The sequence below is a fragment of the Lepisosteus oculatus genome, chromosome 14, assembly GCF_040954835.1.
Source record: "Lepisosteus oculatus isolate fLepOcu1 chromosome 14, fLepOcu1.hap2, whole genome shotgun sequence".
Taxonomy (NCBI): domain Eukaryota; kingdom Metazoa; phylum Chordata; class Actinopteri; order Semionotiformes; family Lepisosteidae; genus Lepisosteus; species Lepisosteus oculatus.
The window spans coordinates 35,861,086-35,882,230 of NC_090709.1; the positions used below are offsets into that span (position 1 = coordinate 35,861,086).

The 21,145-nt window shown below is 49.1% G+C and overlaps 1 protein-coding gene across 1 annotated transcript; it reads left to right on the forward strand.

Moving 5' to 3' along the window:
- Window positions 1-5,634: 5,634 nt before the first annotated feature.
- LOC138242583 (golgin subfamily A member 6-like protein 22) lies at window positions 5,635-13,148 on the forward strand. Its single transcript, XM_069198121.1, has 4 exons — window positions 5,635-5,643; window positions 7,738-7,871; window positions 8,070-8,212; window positions 11,593-13,148. The coding sequence occupies exons 1-4, from the start codon at window positions 5,635-5,637 to the stop codon at window positions 12,456-12,458; spliced, it is 1,152 nt and encodes a 383-aa protein (XP_069054222.1). The 3' UTR covers window positions 12,459-13,148.
- Window positions 13,149-21,145: the final 7,997 nt, after the last annotated feature.

Below are 21,145 nucleotides of genomic sequence, written 5' to 3' on the forward strand. Positions count from 1 at the left end.
GTTGGGTTATTCACAAGCATTTAATCACTGATCACTGATCGAGGGTGTGATGGGAGCGTCTGAGATTCACATTCCCTGAAGGGCAGACGGGAGATTTCGGCTGCCCGACGCCAGACATAGGAACAGATGACGAGTGACTGCTTGCAGATTCCACGTGGTGAACAGAAGGATTTAATAGCGAGTGATAAGAATGAGGAACTCGGAGCAGTTTCAGTGGGATCGGGCTTCAGTGCAAGCGTCCAGTTCTTCTGGTCCTTTTGTCACGACTGAAACAACGAGGATGAAAAACAAACGCCGGCCAGAGCGATGGGAGCCTGTTGGAGTGTCCACTGTGGGTTAACGCTAGGGGACGACACTGCACCAGACTGGAGCCAGATGGAGTGTCCACTGTGGGTTAACGCTAGGGGACGACACTGCACCAGACTGGAGCCAGATGGAGTGTCCACTGTGGGTTAACGCTAGGGGACGACACTGCACCAGACTGGAGCCAGATGGAGTGTCCACTGTGGGTTAACGCTAGGGGACAACACTGCACCAGACTGGAGCCAGATGGAGTGTCCACTGTGGGTTAACGCTAGGGGACGACACTGCACCAGACTGGAGCCAGATGGAGTGTCCACTGTGGGTTAACGCTAGGGGACGACACTGCACCAGACTGGAGCCAGATGGAGTTTCCACTGTGGGTTAACGCTAGGGGACGACACTGCACCAGACTGGAGCCAGATGGAGTGTCCACTGTGGGTTAACGCTAGGGGACGACACTGCACCAGACTGGAGCCAGATGGAGTGTCCACTGTGGGTTAACGCTAGGGGACGACACTGCACCAGACTGGAGCCAGATGGGTATGACTGGAAGCTGGGGAGGAAGTGACCTTATCATTGACACTGTCTCTGGGAACACCAAGGACTGTGAACGTGGGGGTACAGTCCCTGACGACGCAAGAGGAGCTCAGTTGTGCCGGGCCTCCAGGGAGGGACAAAGTCCTAGGAAGGAGCCAGACTACCAGGCAGCATGGCAACCAAAAGGATTCAGTAGCGTTCTGCAGAGTGTGGAGAGGGAGACATTGAAGGAGCTGCGTCTTTGATGTGTAGAGAAAACTTATCAGAATCTAAAGAGGGCTCATACAGCTCAGCTCAGTATAGCTCTCACCTGGAATCTGTCATAGAGCTGAAAGACAGGTCACCTCAGTGTGAATCTCTCACCTGGAATCAGTGTCTGTCAGGGTCATACAGCTGGAGACAGGTCACCTCAGTGTAAATCTCTCACCTGGAATCAGTGTGTCTGTCAGGGTCATACAGCTGGAGACAGGTCACCTCAGTGTGAGTCTCTCACCTGGAATCAGTGTGTCTGTCAGGGTCATACAGCTGGAGACAGGTCACCTCAGTGTGAATCTCTCACCTGGAATCAGTGTGTCTGTCAGGATCATACAGCTGGAGACAGGTCACCTCAGTGTGAGTCTCTCACCTGGAATCAGTGTGTCTGTCAGGGTCATACAGCTGGAGATCGGATCAAGGATAGGATCGGAGCCACAATCATCGCCAGCTCTCCCTTCTCTGTACCCAGCCAGTGTTGAAGCCGATACCGGAGGCACTGCTGTACACAGAGGTGGGTGGGGGTGGGGAACAAGCTGCCCAGCCCTTGTTGTTGAAATCGATACCCTGGGTTTTCTCCAGACACAGCTGGGTGAGCTCCTCCAGTCAGGACAGGAGGCTCTACTGTACGCAGAGAGGGGCGGGGGTGGGGAACAAGCCGCACAGCCCTGTTGTTGAAGCCGATACCCTTTAACTGATGACTTCCAGGCAGCAGCAGGGGCAGTCGATCACTCGGGATGCAGAAAGCAGAACAGACACCCAGTTATCTGAAAATGTTACTTTATTAAAACTTCTACAAAAAGATTCACGACAAGAACCAGACGAACCCGAGAGCCTTTGACACGCCGGCGCCGCCCAGAGGCAGCGCGAGGACCGCAGACGGGGAACGCACCAACGTCTCCATATATTAGTGTAACAATCTGTCCCGTACGCTATGTACAACATTAGTAGTCGGCGAAGAAGAAGGAAAAAAACACAAAGACATCCAGTGTGTCACGACAGCAGTACCTACAGCGCCCACGCCCCTGGGGTAGTATTCACACCCCTGCCCCGCCGCCCTCACCCCTGACTCCACCTGCTCCTGTCCTGCTCTACACAGCAGCGCCCCCTGTGGCCGGAGGTGTGACGCAGCAGGGCTGAACCCCAACCCCCCCTCCCTCCCTTCCCCACCCCCTGCTCAGCACAGCTCCGCCCTCTCTCAAACTGGTGGGGCAAAACTTTCTAGAGGGGTCAGTCCCCTCCGACACCCCGCCAGCTCCCAGATCATTCCCCTGCCTCCAGCAGCCACCTTCTGGACCGGGCTGGGAATTCTTCACCCAAGGCCGCGGGGTGAGACAGGGCTGCAGCCTGAGCCCAACACTGTTCAATATCTATATCAATGAATTAACAGGAATGTTGGAGCAGTCTGCAGCTCCTGGTCACACACTACATGACACAGAAATCAAGTTCCTGCTCTACGCAGATGACCTGGTCCTGCTGTCACCCACAGAACAGGGGCTGCAGCAGAACCTGGCACTGCTGGAGCAGTACTGTCAGACCTGGGCACTGACAGTCAATCTGGACAAGACCAGAGTTATGGTTTTCCAGAAGAAAGCCAGACCTCAGGGAAACAGGTACAAATTATGCCAGCAGCCATATCACCCTGCAACTCACAACTGGCAACCCACTGAAGCTAAGCAGGTGTGAGCCTGGTCAGTACCTGGATGGGAGACCTCCTGGGAAAAACTAAGGTTGCTGCTGGAAGAGGTGTTAGTGGGGCCAGCAGGGGGTGCTCACCCTGTGGTCCATGTGGGTCCTAATGCCCCAGTATAGTAATGGGGACACTATACTGTAAACAGGCGCCGTCCTTCGGATGAGACGTTAAACCGAGGTCCTGACTCTCTGTGGTCATTAAAAATCCCAGAGCGCCTCTCGAAAAGAGTAGGGGTGTAACCCCGGTGTCCTGGCCAAATTTCCAATTGGCCCTTACCAATCATGGCCTCCTAATAATCCCCTTCTATGAATTGGCTACATTACTCTGCTCTCCTCCCCACTGATAGCTGATGTGTGGTGAGTGTTCTGGCGCACTATGGCTGCCGTTGCATCATCCAGGTGGGGCTGCACATTGGTGGTGGTGGAGGGGAGTCCCCATTACCTGTAAAGCGCTTTGAGTGGAGTGTCCAGAAAAGCGCTATATAAGTGTAAGCAATTATTATTATTATAATTATTATTATTATAATAAATTCACACTGAACAACAACACATTGGAGCACACATCCAGCTACACATATCTCGGTCTCACCATCAGCTCTTCCGGGAGTTTTGACCTGGCAGTGAAGGCACTGAGGGAGAAGGCACTCAGGGCTTTCTACGCAATAAGAAGGAGGCTCTTCAACATCAACCCACCAACAAGAATCTGGCTCCAAATATTTGAAAGTGTAATCCAACCCATTGCCCTATACGGCAGTGAAGTGTGGGGTCCCCTCACAGACCAGGATTACACCCAATGGGACAAACACCCCACAGAAACTCTGCACATGGAGATCTGTAGAAACATCCTCCGTGTGCAGAGAAAAACTCCTAACAACGGGTGCAGGGCCGAATTAGGCCAGTACCCACTATTGATAAACATACAGAAAAGAATATTAAAGTATTGGCTACACCTAAAAAACAACGACCAAAATTCCTACCACCACAAAGCCCTGCTGAGCCCAAAACAGAGCCCCCTGAGCCAGCTGGTCCTGAGGCTCACCAACCTGAGCCACACCGACACTAACCAGCCTCAGGACAGCACTGCTAGAGCACCACAACCCAGACTCAACCACATCACAGCACAGATCAAACAGCAATATCTCACACACTGGGACACACACACACAAACACAACATAAACTGGAATGCTACAGAACCTTAAACAGACAATACACACTAGCTGAATATTTGACCAAAATAAAAAATAACAAACAGAAACAGACCCTGACGAAGTACAGGCTCAGTGACCACAACCTGGCCATAGAAACTGGGCGACACAGGCAGACCTGGCTGTCCAGAGAGGACAGGCTGTGCTCCCACTGCCAGCGGGGAGAAAAAGAGACAGAGGTGCACTTCCTACTGCACTGTGACAGATACTCTGGGATTAGAGAAACATTCTTCCCGAAACTCAGAAATCTAGTCCCAGAGTTCCCAAACCTGCCAGAGTCACAACGGATCCCAATCCTACTGGGAGAGGGAGGAGGGAACTCAGCTGAACTGGCAGCCCAGTATGTGATCTCCTGTCACAGCCTGAGGAACAGTGAGTCTGTCTCCCAATAATGCTCCAGCCGCCTACAGTATATGTCAATATTTTATCATATCTCTTTGTTGTAAATGTCTGTAACATGTCTGTAGATTTTATTTTACTTCTATTTTTAGTTTTGTTCCATGTTAATTTTATTATTTTTATTTGCTTTGGCAACACTGATTGTACCTATCGGTCATGCTAATAAAGCACCTTGAATTGAATTGGAGAGGGAGGGGGAGAGAGACAGGTCAGTCTGCAGGACAGGAGAGAGAGAGACAGGTACAGGTACTCCTGGCCAGGTGTGGCTGTTACCTGCTTGCCCTGGTCTCTGAAGAACTCTCCAGCGTTCTCGATCACCAGCTCATCTGTCATGGAGGCGTAGGGCTGCTCCTTACACAGCCTCAGCATCTCCCAGAGGGTCACCCCGAACGCCCACACATCGCTGGCCGTGGTGAACTTCCCCTGGGGACACAGACACATGGGGTCACCCCCAACACCCCCACACACACACAGACACACAGGGTCGCCCTGAACGCACGCACTCACTCACTGAGAGAGAGAGGGGTTTATACAGACACAGTGGGACAGAACTGTGTTCAGTGTGTGATCAGAGTGGCACAGTGGTGTGTTCAGTTTGTGATCACAGTGGCACAGTTCTATGTTCAGTGAGTAATCACAGTAGGACAGTACTGTGTTCAGCGTGTTGTCACAGTAGCACAGTACTGTGATCAGCTTGTTGTCACAGTGGGACAGTACTGTGTTTAGCGTGTTGTCACAGTGGGACAGTACTGTGATCAGAGTGGGACGCTAGTGTTCAGTGAGTAATCGCTGTGGCACAGTAGTGTGTTCAGTTTGTGATCACAGTGGCAAAGTACAGTGTTCAGTGTGTGATCACAGTGGGACTGTACTGTGTTCAGTGTGTCATCACAGGGGGACAGTACTGTGTTCAGTGTGTCATCACAGGGGGACAGTACTGTGTTCAGCGTGTGATCAGAGTGGGACAGTTCTTTGTTCAGCGTGTTGTCACAGTGGGACAGTAGTGTGATCAGAGTGGGACACTAGTGTTCAGTGAGTAATCACAGTGGGACAGTAGTGTGTTCAGTGAGTAATCACAGTGGCACAGTTCTGTGTTCAGTGTGTCATCACAGGGGGACAGTGCTGTGTTCAGTGCGTGATCACAGTGGCACAGTACTGTGTTCTGTGTGTTACCAGTAGGAGAGTACTGTGTTTGGTGTCTGAACACAGTAGGACAGTAGTGTGTTCGGTGTGAGATCACATGGGGACATGGGGACAGTACTGTGTTACAATTACAGTGTCACAGTACTGTGCTCATTGTGTGCTCAGAGTGGCACAGTACTGTGCTCAGTGTGTGATCACAGTGGCAAAGTACTGTGTTCAGTGTGTCATCACAGTGGCACAGTACTGTGTTAGGTGTGTCATCAGAGGGGGACAGTACTGCGTTCAGTGTTTCAACTAAAATGGGACAGTACTGTGTTCAGTGTGTGATCACAGTGGCACAGTTCTGTGTTCTGTGTGTTACCAGTAGGACAGTACTGTGTTTGGTGTGTGATCACAGTGGCACAGTACTGTGTTCAGTGTTAGATCAGAGTGGCACAGTACTGTGTTCACTATGTGATCACAGTGGGACAGTAGTGTGTTCACTGTGTGATCACAGTGGGACAGTAGTGTGTTGAGTGTGTGATCGTAGAGGGGCGCTAGTGTTCAGTGAGAAATAATAAATAATAAAGTAAATAATAACGTAACGTGGTTTTCTGCACGTCTACCTAGGCTGCAGCTACTCCTGCATTATGTTTCATGTAGAAGTCTTAGCTTAGATTTTGTTTGCAAAAGACAAGCAACATCTTTAAATGCAAATAACAAAAACTAGACACAACCGCAGTCCATACGAGGCCCCCTGCTACACTTTCACTGTTAATTCATTAAAGCCCATATTATCTGTGCTTTCCCTCACGATAAACAACTGCACCTGAATTGACACATCTCTTCTTGCTGAGTCCTTCGCACAACAAACAAAATTCCTCACCGGTCAGAGACAACAATTCTAGTGGAGCATATCCTGTCTTTGACAGGACTTGTAGTGTTTTTAGAGAAACCAACAAGGTCAGTTCTATTCCTTGTGTTTATCACCGTCGGAAATTACTCTCCAGTCAGCTGATTTGTACACCGTGTGTGCAGTTCTTGTGTGAAGGAGATTGTTACTAGTATGAGTAGTATTATTAGTAGTGTTATTACTATTAGTAGTAGTATTAGTATTATTACTGGTATTATCATTATCAGTAGTATTAGTAGAGTATTAGTATTGTTAGTGTTATTATTAGTAGTATTAGTATTATCAGTAGTAGTATTAGTAGTATTATTAGCGCTGTCAGCAGCAGTAGTAGTAGTAGTAGCAGTCGTGTTATTAGTATTATTAGTGTTATCAGTAGTATTAGTAGTGTTAGTAGTAGTACTATTGTTGTCAGTTGTAGTATTAGTAGTGTTAGTAGTAGTACTATTGTTATCAGTAGTAGTATTAGTGTTAGTAGTTGTACTATTGTTATCAGTAGTAGTATTAGTGTTAGTAGTTGTACTATTGTTATCAGGGCATGATGCCCAAGAATAATTCCCAGATGTTCATTCTGTAAGTTGCATTCATAATGGCCAGCAGCCCCACTGGAGCCCAGCAGTGTGAGCCTGGCCAGTACCTGGAGGGGAGAATGCTGGGAAAACACTGAGGCTGCTGCTGGGAGAGGTGTGTGTGGGGCCAGCAAGGGGCGCTCTCACCCTGCAGGCTGTGTGGGTCCTGATGCCCCAGTATAGTGACGGGGACACTGGACTGTAAACAGGCGTCGTCCTGCAGATGAGACGTCAAACCGAGGTCCTGACTCTCTGTGGTCATTAACAATCCCAGGGTGTCTCTCGAGAAGAGTAGGGGTTTTACACCGGCGTCCTGGCCAAATTTCCCATTGGCCCTTACCAGTCATGGCCTCCTAATAATCCCCATCTATGAATTGGCTTCATCACTCTGCTCTCCTCCCCACTGAGAGCTGGTGTGTGGGGAGAGGACTGGGGCGTCATCCAGGTGGGGCTGCACACTGGTGGCGGTAGTGGGATCCCCATGACCTATAAAGAGCTGCACACTGGTGGCGGGAGTGGGATCCCCATGACCTGTAAAGAGCTGCACACTGGTGGCGGTAGTGGGATCCCCATGACTTGTAAAGAGCTGCACACTGGTGGTTGTAGTGGGATCCCCATGACCTGACAAGAGCTCTGAGTGGAGTGTACAGGAAAGAGCTTTAGAAGTGTATTATTATTATTATTAATATCATGCAGCCCGACCCCAGCGAGCGTGACTCCCTGACCCTGACCTCTCTCTCTCTCCCCCAGGTGCAGAAGCTCCTGCTGCTGGTGGCCGCGCTGTGTCTCCAGATCTACGCCTCCGAGGAGCCTGGGTGTGAACCGGCGCTGCCCACCACCGGCTGCCCTCCCGAGGGGCAGGGGCAGGGGGGGCAGGAGGAAGGGCGGGGGCTGCTGTTGCCCCCCCACCCACACTGCCATCGCCCCTCCTGGCTGGGGAGGGAGAGGGGGCGGCGGCCGAGGCTACGAAGACCGGGGAGGTGCTGCTCCTGGTCGCCGTCTCTCAGTACCTCAGCAGCAGCTCCGACCTGTGACCTGTGACCTGTAACCCCCCCGCCCCCCTTCTGGGTGGAGTCCAACAGTGACGGGAGAGGCCCTCGAGTCCGGCCCGATACCGATACCCATACCGGCCAGCCGGACCCGAACCCGAGCTCGGACCCGGACCGCTGCCGCCCGGAGAGGGGAGTCCGGGACTCTTTGGCGGAGACGCCCGTGGCGCCTTATCGCTCTGTTTGTTTATTGATTGATTTCCTGCGTGGCTTATTTATTTATCTATCTTATTGACGGAGAGACTCGTGCGTCTTATTGATGGAGAGTATTTCAGTGAGAGCGGAGGTGGTGCTACTCTTCCTTCACCGTGAGGAACTGGAACGGTTCTCTATGATTTGTCGTTGTATAATCGATCAGTCGATGACAGTGAGCGAAATGATCGTGGGGTGGGTGGGGAACGGCGCGTGTTTCACTCCCTGAACAGATGAATAAAAACGGAGAAGCAGCGGTGTGGTTTGTGTTTGTTCTGGGGGAGGGATTGACGCTGCAGGAGGTCAATCAGCGCTCAGGCATCTGTGGTTAAGAGGGGGTCTGTACGCAGAGAGGGGTGGGAGGAGGGAACAACCTGATACCCTGGCTTCTCTCCAGACACAGCTGGGTGAGCTCCTCCAGTCAGGACAGGAGGCTCTACTGTACACAGAGAGGGGCGGGAGGGGGGAACAAGCCGATACCCTGGCTTCTCTCCAGACACAGCTGGGTGAGCTCCTCCAGTCAGGACAGGAGGCTCTACTGTACACAGAGAGGGGTGGGAGGGGGGAACAAGCAGATACCCTGGCTTCTCTCCAGACAGAGCTGGGGGAGGGGCGAACAAGCCGATGAGCTGCTCAGGTCCGTTATATACTGTCTGACTCCTGTCTGCTCTCCTGCTCTCTCTGGTCTGCTGTTTCCCTGATCTGTCTCTCTCCTGAAGCAGTTCAGCTCCGGCCTCTGACTTCTGGTGCCTTGTCTCCCCCTGGCGGGGACAGCGCAGTACTGCAGCGCCTCATTGACTTCATAGATCCAGACGGGTGTGGACCCCAGTGTCCCGACTGCTGGTCAGTACAGATCCTGGACACTGTGTGTGAGAGTAGGGGTGTGGACCCCAGTGTCCCGACTGCTGGTCAGTACAGATCAGGACACTGTGAGAGTAGGGGTGTGGACCCCAGTGTCCCGACTGCTGGTCAGTACAGATCAGGACACTGTGTGTGAGAGTAGGGGTGTGGACCCCAGTGTCCCGACTGCTGGTCAGTACAGATCAGGACACTGTGTGTGAGAGTAGGGGTGTGGACCCCAGTGTCCCGACTGCTGGTCAGTACAGATCAGGACAGTGTGTGTGAGAGTAGGGGTGTGGACCCCAGTGTCCCGACTGCTGGTCAGTACAGATCAGGACACTGTGTGTGAGAGTAGGGGTGTGACCCCAGTGTCCCGACTGCTGGTCAGTACAGATCAGGACACTGTGAGAGTAGGGGTGTGGACCCCAGTGTCCCGACCCCTGGTCAGTACAGATCAGGACACTGTGTGTGAGAGTAGGGTTGTGGACCCCAGTGTCCCGACTGCTGGTCAGGGGTGTTTCTTAGTCGGGGTTCGGTCTGTACTCCCCAAATTCCTTCTTCTCAGTTGTTTGCAGGTGGGATGAAGTGGGGTCCCTGACTGTAAAGTGCTTTGGAGATCCTTTTAGATCAACTTTCCAGAACCCCAAACAAGAGAGTTTGCTTATGAAAAATAATTTTTAAAGTTTTTTTAAATTCCTAAGTGATGAGATATACCAGAAACGTTCATATCAGGCGGCGCCCAAGACTTCATTCTGCCCTGGTGAGTTAATCATTAACTGACCCACTAAATATTTTATCAAGGGCCACTGAGAGTACATAGTCCTGCCCTCAGATCAGCAGGAAGAGAAGGAGAGAGAGAGATGGCAGCGTGTAGGAGCTCAGCGCTCAGCCCTGGTGAGTTTTCTCTTGTTCTACCTGTCAGAGTGTCGGTAAGGGAGTCACTGAGGGTCTCTTCTCTGTCACAGAGCACAGCAGCAGCTGGAGAAGTGTCTTCCTGTCTGCTGAGAGTGTGTTCTGTCTGTCAGACACACAGGGTCTGAACTTGGAGAGAAAAACAGATTTTACTTTCACTTTCTCTTGTCAGCGATCAGAGATCGGTACTGTAAACTCAAGCTGTTTGGAATGTACAAAATATTTTAATCAGGTGTTTATTTAAGGTGAAATGATTGATGTAAAACCTGACTGTGTGCTGATGGTATTGGATTCACAATGTTAGTATTCATGATGCTCAGACACACTCAGATATGATCGTTTCCTGTTTGTTGCTCAGAGGTCGTGTTTATTGTACAGCTGATAATACCAGAGAGGAATCAGTACAGATGAACAACAGAGGAATTTATATCTAACTGGTCTTTAATGATGACTGACTGTCACTGAGGATGTTGAATATTTTCTATATATATATGGTTCACTATCTTCACCCTGTCAGTGTGGGACACTCCCTTCAGACTAAAGAGACTCAGTTCCTCCAACTTGTCAGTTTCACTGTTTTTAAACTAACATCATGCTAGTTCTCTTCAGTGTGGATCACAGTAGATAGTTTCTAAGCGGTTTGAAACTATACAACACAAAGATTTCCCAGCCAGGTGGCTGAGTCCCAAACATGTCTTTATGAAATGTGACATTTTAGACTCGCTAGTGAAGAATCAGGACAGACTGAATGATTTTACAGTGTTTTTACATGTATTTTTAAAATAAGGTGGTAAAAAGGTTCATTCTGAACACAGAAGTCCCATATGTGTCTGAACTGCCATTGGATACTCAGTGTTAGGGGGACTCTACAGGGCCCTCCAGAAGTATTGGTGCCCTTGGTAAAGATGAGCAAGGAAGACATTGGAAAAATGTCTGTGTTGTTTATCAGATGAGAGAAATCTAACCTTTCAGTGAGGTTAAATTATTCTAAGAAAAAACATCCTGATGAAAAATAAACATGTACTATTGAGAGAACAGTTAAAAATATATATATATTACATAAATTGCAAGAATACAGAATAAGAATGTTGTAAGAATACAGTCTGATTACCTAACATTAACAGAACATTTTTGTATACCACAGAGAATACACAGAAAATTAATCTCAATAATCTATGTTTTTCCTCTGTCACAGGGCAGGGACAATAGAAAAGATATAGAAAAGTTGTTATCGTGAATTTTAAATGGGATGAGTAGTGAAGATATTTGTGATGAGAACTTTATCATGTAAATAATCTGTGATCTTTCTCTCTGACATGGGAGGAACAGGCTGATTCCCAAGAGGCACCACAGCGTCTCTCAGAGATCAGGATCGTGCTGCTGGGCCAGAGATGGTCTGAAAAGAGCTCAGCAGGAAACACCATCCTGGGCAGAGAGGAGTTTGACACTGAGAAAGGAACTGAGGAGTGTGTGAAGAGACAGGGAGAAGTAGCTGGGAGGCAGATCACTGTGGTCGACACTCCAGGGTTCTCCTCTTTTCCATCGATAATAAGGACTGATCCACAGCGTGTCAGACGGGAGGTTGTGCGCAGTGTGTCTCTGTGTCCCCCAGGACCCCACGCTCTCCTCCTGGTGATTAATGTGAGCTCATACACAGACTGGAGATCAGTAAAGGAACATCTGGAGCTTCTCAGTGAGAGAGTCTGGAGACACACAATAGTGCTGTTCACCTGGGGGGACACACTGAGACACACAACCATTGAGCGGCACATTGAGAGAGAAGGGAAGAAGCTCCAGTATCTGGTGGAGAAGTGTGGGAACAGGTATCATGTTCTCAACAACAAGAACAGGGGTGACCGCACTCAGGTCACAAAGCTGCTGGAGAAGATAGAGGGCATGGTGGCAGGAAACTATGGGCTGTACTTCACCACTGACATTGAACAACTGTACACTGAACTGGAGACATACAATAGAGAGATAGAGAAGCTGAGACAGAAGGAGGAGGAGAGACAGAGAGAGACAGAGGAGCTAAGACAGAGGGAGGAGGAGAGACAGAGAGAGACAGAGGAGCTAAGACAGAGGGAGGAAGAGAGACAGAGAGAGACAGAGGAGCTGAGACAGGTTGGAGGAGAGACAGAGAGAGACAGAGGAACTGAGAGGGAGGAGGAGAGACCGAGAGAGACGGAGGAGCCGAGACAGAGGTTGGAGGAGGAGAGACAGAGAGAGGCAGAGGAGCTGAGACAGAGGGAGGAGGAGAAACCGAGAGAGACGGTGGAGCCGAGACAGAGGTTGGAGGAGGAGAGACAGAGAGAGGCAGAAGAGCTGAGACAGAGGGAGGAGGAGAGACAGAGAGAGACAGAGGAGCTGAGACAGAGGGAGGAGGAGAGACAGAGAGAGACGGAGGAGCTGAGACAGAGAGAGACGGAGGAGCTGAGACAGAGGGAGGAGGAGAGACAGAGAGAGACAAACATACTTTGAAAATCTCTATGAAAAGCTCCCAAATACAAATCAATCAGACCAAAACACCATTTATGAAAAACTCAAAATTTTGGAATTGGCTATCAAAGACAACCAAAACCCCTTAGACTCCCCAATCACTGAGCAGGAGCTACTGGACAAACTCCAGGCCCTCAGACCACGCAAAGCCTGTGGCCATGATGGAGTCATAAATGAGATGCCGAGACACAGCAGCCCAAAGTTGCAACAAGCCCTGCTCAAACTCCTCAATCTCATCATGACAGCTGGATGTTTCCCCGAGGCCTGGAACCAAGGACTGATCACGCCCATCTATAAGAATGGAGATAAACTCGATCCCAACAACTACCGGGGCATCTGTGTGAACAGTAACCTGGGGAAGGTATTCTGCAGTATCCTAAATACACGAATACTGGCATTCCTTACTGAACACAATGTCCTGAGTAAAAGTCAGATTGGCTTCTTGCCAGATCACCGCACATCTGATCACATTTACACCCTACACACACTGATAGACAAACATGTCCACCAGAAACACAAAGGAAAAAGTTTTGCCTGCTTTGTCGATTTCAAAAAAGCATTTGACTCGATTTGGTATGAGAGACTGTTTTATAAACTACTCCAAAGTGGCATAGGGGGCAAAGTGTATGACATAATTAAATCAGTGTATTCAGAGAGCAAATGTGCAGTGAAAATTGGAAACAAAAGGACCAAATTCTTCACCCAAGGCTGTGGGGTGAGACAGGGCTGCAGCCTGAGCCCAACACTGTTCAATATCTATATCAATGAATTAGCAGGAATGTTGGAGCAGTCTGCAGCTCCTGGTCACACACTACATGACACAGAAATCAAGTTCCTGCTCTAGGCAGATGACCTGGTCCTGCTGTCACCCACAGAACAGGGGCTGCAGCAGAATCTGGCACTGCTGGAGCAGTACTGTCAGACCTGGGCACTGCCAGTCAATCTGGACAAGACCAGATTTATGGTTTTCCAGAAGAAAGCCAGACCTCAGGGAAACAGGTACAAATTCACACTGAACAATAACACATTGGAGCACACATCCAGCTACACATATCTCGGTCTCACCATCAGCTCTTCCGGGAGTTTTGACCTGGCAGTGAAGGCACTGAGGGAGAAGGCACTCAGGGCTTTCTACGCAATAAGAAGGAGGCTCTTCAACATCAACCCACCAACAAGAATCTGGCTCCAAATATTTGAAAGTGTAATCCAACCCATTGCCCTATACGGCAGTGAAGTGTGGGGTCCCCTCACAGACCAGGATTACACCCAATGGGACAAACACCCCACAGAAACTCTGCACATGGAGATCTGTAGAATCATCCTCCGTGTGCAGAGAAAAACGCCTAACAACGGGTGCAGGGCCGAATTAGGCCAGTACCCACTATTGATAAACATACAGAAAAGAATATTAAAGTATTGGCTACACCTAAAAAACAGCGACCAAAATTCCTACCACCACAAAGCCCTGCTGAGCCAAGAGCTGAGCCCAAAACAGAGCCCCCTGAGCCAGCTGGTCCTGAGGCTCACCGACCTGAGCCACACCGACACTAACCAGCCTCAGGACAGCACTGCTAGAGCACCACAACCCAGACTCAAGCACATCACAGCACAGATCAAACAGCAATATCTCACACACTGGGACACACACACACACACAAACACAACATAAACTGGAATGCTACAGAACCTTAAACAGACAATACACACTAGCTGAATATTTGACCAAAATAAAAAATAACAAACAGAAACAGACCCTGACGAAGTACAGGCTCAGTGACCACAACCTGGCCATAGAAACTGGGCGACACAGGCAGACCTGGCTGCCCAGAGAGGACAGGCTGTGCTCCCACTGCCAGCGGGGAGAAATAGAGACAGAGGTGCACTTCCTACTGCACTGTGACAGATACTCTGGGATTAGAGAAACATTCTTCCCCAAATTCAGAAATCTAATCCCAGAGTTCCCACACCTGCCAAAACCACAACAGGTCCAATCCTACTGGGAGAGGGAGGAGGGAACTCAGTTGATCTGGCAGCCCAGTATGTGATCTCCTGTCACAGCCTGAGGAACAGTGAGTCTGTCTCCCAATAATGCTCCAGCCGTCTACAGTATATGTCAATATTGTATCATATCTCTTTGTTGTAAATGTCTGTAGATTTTATTTTACTTCTATTTTTTGTTTTGTTCCATGTTAATTTTATTATTTTTATTTGCTTTGGCAACACTGATTGTACCCATCGGTCATGCTAATGAAGCACCTTGAATTGAATTGAATTGACAGAGGAGCTGAGACAGAGGGAGGAGGAGAGACAGAAGAGCTGAGACAGAGGGAGGAGGAGAGACAGAGGGAGGAGGAGGAGAGAGACAGAGGAGCTGAGACAGAGGGAGAAGGAGAGACAGAGAGAGACAGAGGAGCTGAGACAGAGGTTGGAGGAGAGACAGAGAGAGACAGAGGAGCTGAGACAGAGGGAGGAGGAGAGACAGAGAGAGACAGAGGAGCTGAGACAGAGGTTGGAGGAGAGACAGAGAGAGACAGAGGAGCTGAGACAGAGGGAGGAGGAGGAGAGACAGAGAGAGACAGAGGAGCTGAGACAGAGGGAGGAGGAGGAGGAGAGACAGAGGAGCTGAGACAGAGGATTGAGGAAGAGAGACAGAGAGGAGCTGAGACAGGTTGGAGGAGAGACAGGCTGAGACAGAGGTTGGAGGAGGAAAGACAGAGAGAGACAGAGGAGCTGAGACAGAGGGAGGAGGAGAGACAGAGAGAGACAGAGGAGCTGAGACAGAGGTTGGAGGAGAGAGAGAGAGACAGAGGAGCTGAGACAGAAGTATGAAAGAAGGGAGAGAGAGAAGAGGAGCGCAGACAGAGGTTGGAGGAGGAGTGGAGCAGGAGAGAAGAGGAGGTGAAGGAGAAGATGAGAAAGACACTGGAGGAAGAGGAGCTGGAGAAAGAGACAGAGGAGCCCAGACTGCCTGTCAAGAGGAGGAACAGTAAAGATCTTGACCCTCCTGCCAGTGAGTGTGATTGATGCTGTATTACTGAGTCACTGATCTTACTGCTCATCAGTCTGAGAGATTCAACCATCTTGTGTCCTGTTAGGAATTAAAATCATACTGTGCTCTGCTCTGTACTGCGTTACTAACACAGTGGTACACAGATCTGTGTCTGTTTAAATCCTCTGTGCTGTAATTGAACTGTTTTCTCTCAGGGAGATGAGATTTAGTCCATCACACAGCAGCTCAGAGACAGGAGCTGATTTACTTTCACTTTCTCTTGTCAGCGATCAGAGATCTATCAAACTGTTTGGAATTTAATAAACATTTAATAAACATGTTCCTGGTTTTACTGTTTTTATATAAAAATGTTTATGTAAAAAATCACTGACGAGGTATTAGGTTCTTTTTCACCAATAGTATTTTCATGCGTGTTAATGACAGCAGCAGACTTGATCAGACATGGTTTTTACCTGTGTGTTTCTCAGAGGCAGTTTTCACTGTTCTGTCTATAACAACACAGAGCTGTTTTCCACACAATAACAACAGAAGACAGGACACAGAAAAGAGTATCTAGTAGTTAAAATGATCAGAAGATCAAATCTGGCTGTTTCTTCAAGGAAGCCAGAGTATCTCATCTCTGTACTCAAGCTGCACCTCCAGTTGTGCCCAGAAAATCATCTCCGACCCCTCTCCCCCAGCTCATAATCTCTTTCAGCTTCATGCTTCTGGAACAAGTTTCAGATCCTCCCAGTCAAGGACGGTCTGATTCAACCTCAGACTCCTCCCCTCTGCCATGCGACCTCTGAATTCACCTTGAACTCTGACTTCCATTGTATAATTTATTGTTTAACATGGAAAGTTGTTTACATATGTGCTGTATGTGACAATGTTTGTCTTCTGTTGTATGTAAATTTGTACTGTATATGTTGTATGTGTGACTCATCTGTGTTGTTTGCTGTACTATTAGCAAATTCCACCAACTATTGGCAATAAAGAATAATCTAATCAACTTCAAAAACGTTTTCACTTTCACAGTCTTGTCACAGGTCAGTACTATCGAGGTCACATCATGCTGTTCTAAAAGAACTTTACAAAAATCGTTCAATTGGTGAAAAACCTAACAGATTATAGCCGTATTTCATTGTTTTAAATTAATTGATTACTAATGGCAAGAGTGATTAATACATCAACACATTGTATAGAGCTGCACATGTCCAACAATAAAATCAACTCTTGATTTTCAGCAGATCTCATTTGAAGTAATAATAAAAAAAAACTGTTTTATATAGCACCTTTAAAGGTGTCTTCTCAAAGCGATTTACAGAATGACAACAACAATGTCCTTAGTGTGTGTGAGAGTAGGGGTGTGACCCCAGTGTCCCGACTGCTGGTCAGTACAGATCAGGACACTGTGTGTGAGAGTAGGGGTGTGGACCCCAGTGTCCCGACTGCTGGTCATTACAGATCATTACAGATCAGGACACTGTGTGTGAGAGTAGGGGTGTGACCCCAGTGTCCCGACTGCTGGTCAGGGGTGTTGCTTAGTCGGGGTTCGGTCTGTACTCCCCAAATTCCTTCTTCTCAATTGTTTGCAGGTGGGATGAAGTGGGGTCCCTGACTGTAAAGTGCTTTGGAGATCCTTTTAGATCAACTTTCCAGAACCCCAAACAAGAAAGTTTGCTTATGAAAAACAATTTTAAAAGTATTTTTAAATTCCTAAGTGATGAGATATACCAGAAACGTTCATATCAGGCGGTGCCCAAGACTTCATTCTGCCCTGGTGAGTTAATCATCCACTGAGAGGACAAAGTCCTGCCCTTGAGAGAGGGAAGGGCAGGACTTTGAACAGTAACCTGGGGAAGGTATTCTGCAGTATCCTGAACACACGAATACTGGCCTTCCTTACCGAACACAGTGTCCTGAGCAAGAGTCAGATTGGCTTCTTGCCAGATCACCGCACATCTGATCACATTTACACCCTACACACACTGATAGACAAACACGTCCACCAAAAACACAAAGGAAAAAGTTTTGCCTGCTTTGTCGATTTCAAAAAAGCATTTGACTCGATTTGGCACGAGAGATTGTTTTACAAACTACTCCAAAGTGGCATAGGGGGCAAAGTGTTCGACATAATTAGATCAATGTATTCAGAGAGCAAATGTGCAGTGAAAATTGGAAACAAAAGGACTAAATTCTTCATCCAAGGCCGCAGGGTGAGACAGGGCTGCAGCCTGAGCCCAACACTATTCAATATCTATATCAATGAATTAGCAGGAATGTTGGAGCAGTCTGCAGCTCCTGGTCTCACACTACACGACACAGAAATCAAGTTCCTCCTCTACGCAGATGACCTGGTCCTGCTGTCGCCCACAGAACAGGGGCTGCAGCAGAACCTGGCACTGCTGGAGCAGTACTGTCAGACCTGGGCACTGACAGTCAATCTGGACAAGACCAGAGTTATGGTTTTCCAGAAGAAAGCCAGACCTCAGGGAAACAGGTACAAATTCACACTGAACAACAACACATTGGAGCACACATCCAGCTACACATATCTCGGTCTCACCATCAGCTCTTCCGGGAGTTTTGACCTGGCAGTGAAGGCACTGAGGGAGAAGGCACTCAGGGCTTTCTACGCAATAAGGAGGCTCTTCAACATCAACCCACCAACAAGAATCTGGCTCCAAATATTTGAAAGTGTAATCCAACCCATTGCCCTATATGGCAGTGAAGTGTGGGGTCCCCTCACAGACCAGGAGTACACCCAATGGGACAAACACCCCACAGAAACTCTGCACATGGAGATCTGTAGAATCATCCTCCGTGTGCAGAGAAAAACTCCTAACAATGGGTGCAGGGCCGAATTAGGCCAGTACCCACTATTGATAAACATACAGAAAAGAATATTAAAGTATTGGCTACACCTAAAAAACAGCGACCAAAATTCCTACCACCACAAAGCCCTGCTGAGCCAAGAGCTGAGCCCAAAACAGAGCCAGCTAGTCCTGAGGCTCACCAATCTGAGCCACACCGACACTAACCAGCCTCAGGACAGCACTGCTAGAGCACCACAACCCAGACTCAAGCACATAACAGCACAGATCAAACAGCTATATCTCACACACTGGGACACACACACAAACAACATAAACTGGAATGCTACAGAACCCTAAACAGACAATACACACTAGCTGAATATTTGACCAAAATAAAAAATAACAAACAGAAACAGACCCTGACGAAGTACAGGCTCAGTGACCACAACCTGGCCATAGAAACTGGACGACACAGGCAGACCTGGCTGCCCAGAGAGGACAGGCTGTGCTCCCACTGCCAGCAGGGAGAAATAGAGACAGAGGTGCACTTCCTACTGCACTGTGACAGATACTCTGGGATTAGAGAAACATTCTTCCCGAAATTCAGAAATCTAATCCCAGAGTTCCCACACCTGCCAGAGTCACAACGGGTCCCAATCCTACTGGGAGAGGGAGGAGGGAACTCAGTTGATCTGGCAGCCCAGTATGTGATCTCCTGTCACAGCCTGAGGAACAGTGAGTCTGTCTCCCAATAATGCACCAGCCGCCAACAGTATATGTCAATATTTTATAATATGTCTTTGTTGTAAATATCTGTAATATGTCTGTAGATTTAATTTTACTTCTATTTTTTGTTTTGTTCCATGTTAATTTTATTATTTTTATTTGCTTTGGCAACACTGATTGTACCCATCGGTCATGCTAATAAAGCACCTTGAACAGGAGAGAGAGAGACAGATACAGGTACTCCTGGCCAGGTGTGGCTGTTACCTGCTTGCCCTGGTCTCTGAAGAACTCTCCAGCGTTCTCGATCACCAGCTCGTCTGTCATGGAGGCGTAGGGCTGCTCCTTACACAGCCTCAGCATCTCCCAGAGGGTCACCCCGAACGCCCACACATCGCTGGCCGTGGTGAACTTCCCCTGGGGACACAGACACACGGGGTCACCCCCAACACCCCCACACAGAGACACACAGGGTCGCCCTGAACGCACCCACACACAGACAGACACTCAGGGTCACCCCCACACACACACAGACACACTGAGTCACCCCCAACACCCCCACACACACACAGACACACAGGGTCACACTGAACGCCCACACACACACAGATGCACAGGGTCACCCCCGAACGCCCCCACATCGGAGGGTACCCCTAATTCTCAGGCGATGCTGTAGCAGGAGGTCACCCCAGCAGCAGTGACCCCAGTCCGGTGGCGTGGGGGACCCCGACGGGAGACGTACCATGAGGATGCACTCCCAGGCCATCCAGCAGATGGGCAGCACCGCGCGGCCCTGGATGCGGTAGTAGTCGCCGGCGTACAGGTTGCGGCTCATGCCGAAGTCGGCGATCTTGATGGCGCCGCCCTCCCCCACCAGGCAGTTCCGGGTCGCCAGGTCCCGGTGCACAAAGTTCAGGGAGGCCAGGAACTTCATCCCGAGGAGATCTGGCACGCCATGGAGATCAGAGAGGTGTAGCTGGAGAGAGACACATCTCATATTAACACTGAGAGAGAGAGGGGTTCATACAGACACACTGACTGGACACTCCAGTACATGAACACTGCACTGAGAGAGAGTTCAATCAAACTTTATTTGACAGAAAAAAAACAAAAGTATTAATCAAGGGTCTTAAAACTCTATTTTAAGAATTAAGAGGAAAAAAAAATAAAAAAATAAAAATAAATAAAAATCATAATTGGAATAAAAAAAATAAAACTCTTTCATTATTTATGATACTGCACAGGACATTTCCAAAACACCAAAACTTTTCGAATGTTCTGAGGTCATTATGCGATTTGTAAAACAAAAATTCTAAAGATATCCTGCTCTTCACCAACCCTTCGAACATCCTCACCAAGTCTACAGACCCGGAACCAGAGATCTTATTTTTCCGAGTCCTGTAGATGGTGAGTTTGGCCTGGCCCAGCAAAAAATTAGCGAGGAGGTTCTGAGTTTTCCGTTTTTTTGTATGACCTACCCCAAACACGAAGATAACATTGTTGAAGGCCAGGCCAAGGTTGGTGAAGAGCCGGATCAGTACGGCAAACATGGGCGACAGGCGGGGGCAGGCGCTGTAGCAGTGGAACACCGTCTCCCTCTGAGCGCAGAAGGGACAGGCGTCAGACACCGCCGGGTCCAGAACCGACACAAACGAGTTGACCCCCAGGATGGTGTGCAGGACCCTCCACTGCAGATCACCAGCCCTCTTGTTGAGGGGAAATCTGTAGAGGCTACCCCAGGCAGGCCGGACGTCATCCGGCACTCCCAGACGAGCCCTCCAGGGAGTGTCAGGGAGCGCGGACAGCTGGGCCTGGTGCCTAGATGTTACGACTAGTCTGTACAGACATTTCCCCCCAACACCAGCTAGAGACCTCTCCTCTGAGGCAAGGGGCTCAAGGAGAGATCCCATCGGTCCGGGACTGAGCGCAGGAGACACTAGCAGACCAGGGAAAGGAGGCTGTGTGGTTGGAATGCGATGATCCTCAAACAGACCCTGGATCAGCAGCATCTCCTGGAGAGGCAGAGCAGAGCGAAGCTGACTGAGAAACCTGTCTACACACCGCCGCGAGTGTAGTCCCAGCGCGTCACACGCCCACTCCACGCTGCGCCAGCAGCCCTGATCCACGTCCAGCAGGTG

Bases quoted from the DNA above. Each gene is read 5' to 3' on its own strand.
- LOC138242583 (XM_069198121.1), top strand. The intron at 7,872-8,069 runs GCGGGGGCTGCT...GGAGTCCAACAG, and splicing joins CAGGGGGGGCAGGAGGAAGG to TGACGGGAGAGGCCCTCGAG. The intron at 8,213-11,592 runs GCTCTGTTTGTT...TGTGTCCCCCAG, and splicing joins GACGCCCGTGGCGCCTTATC to GACCCCACGCTCTCCTCCTG.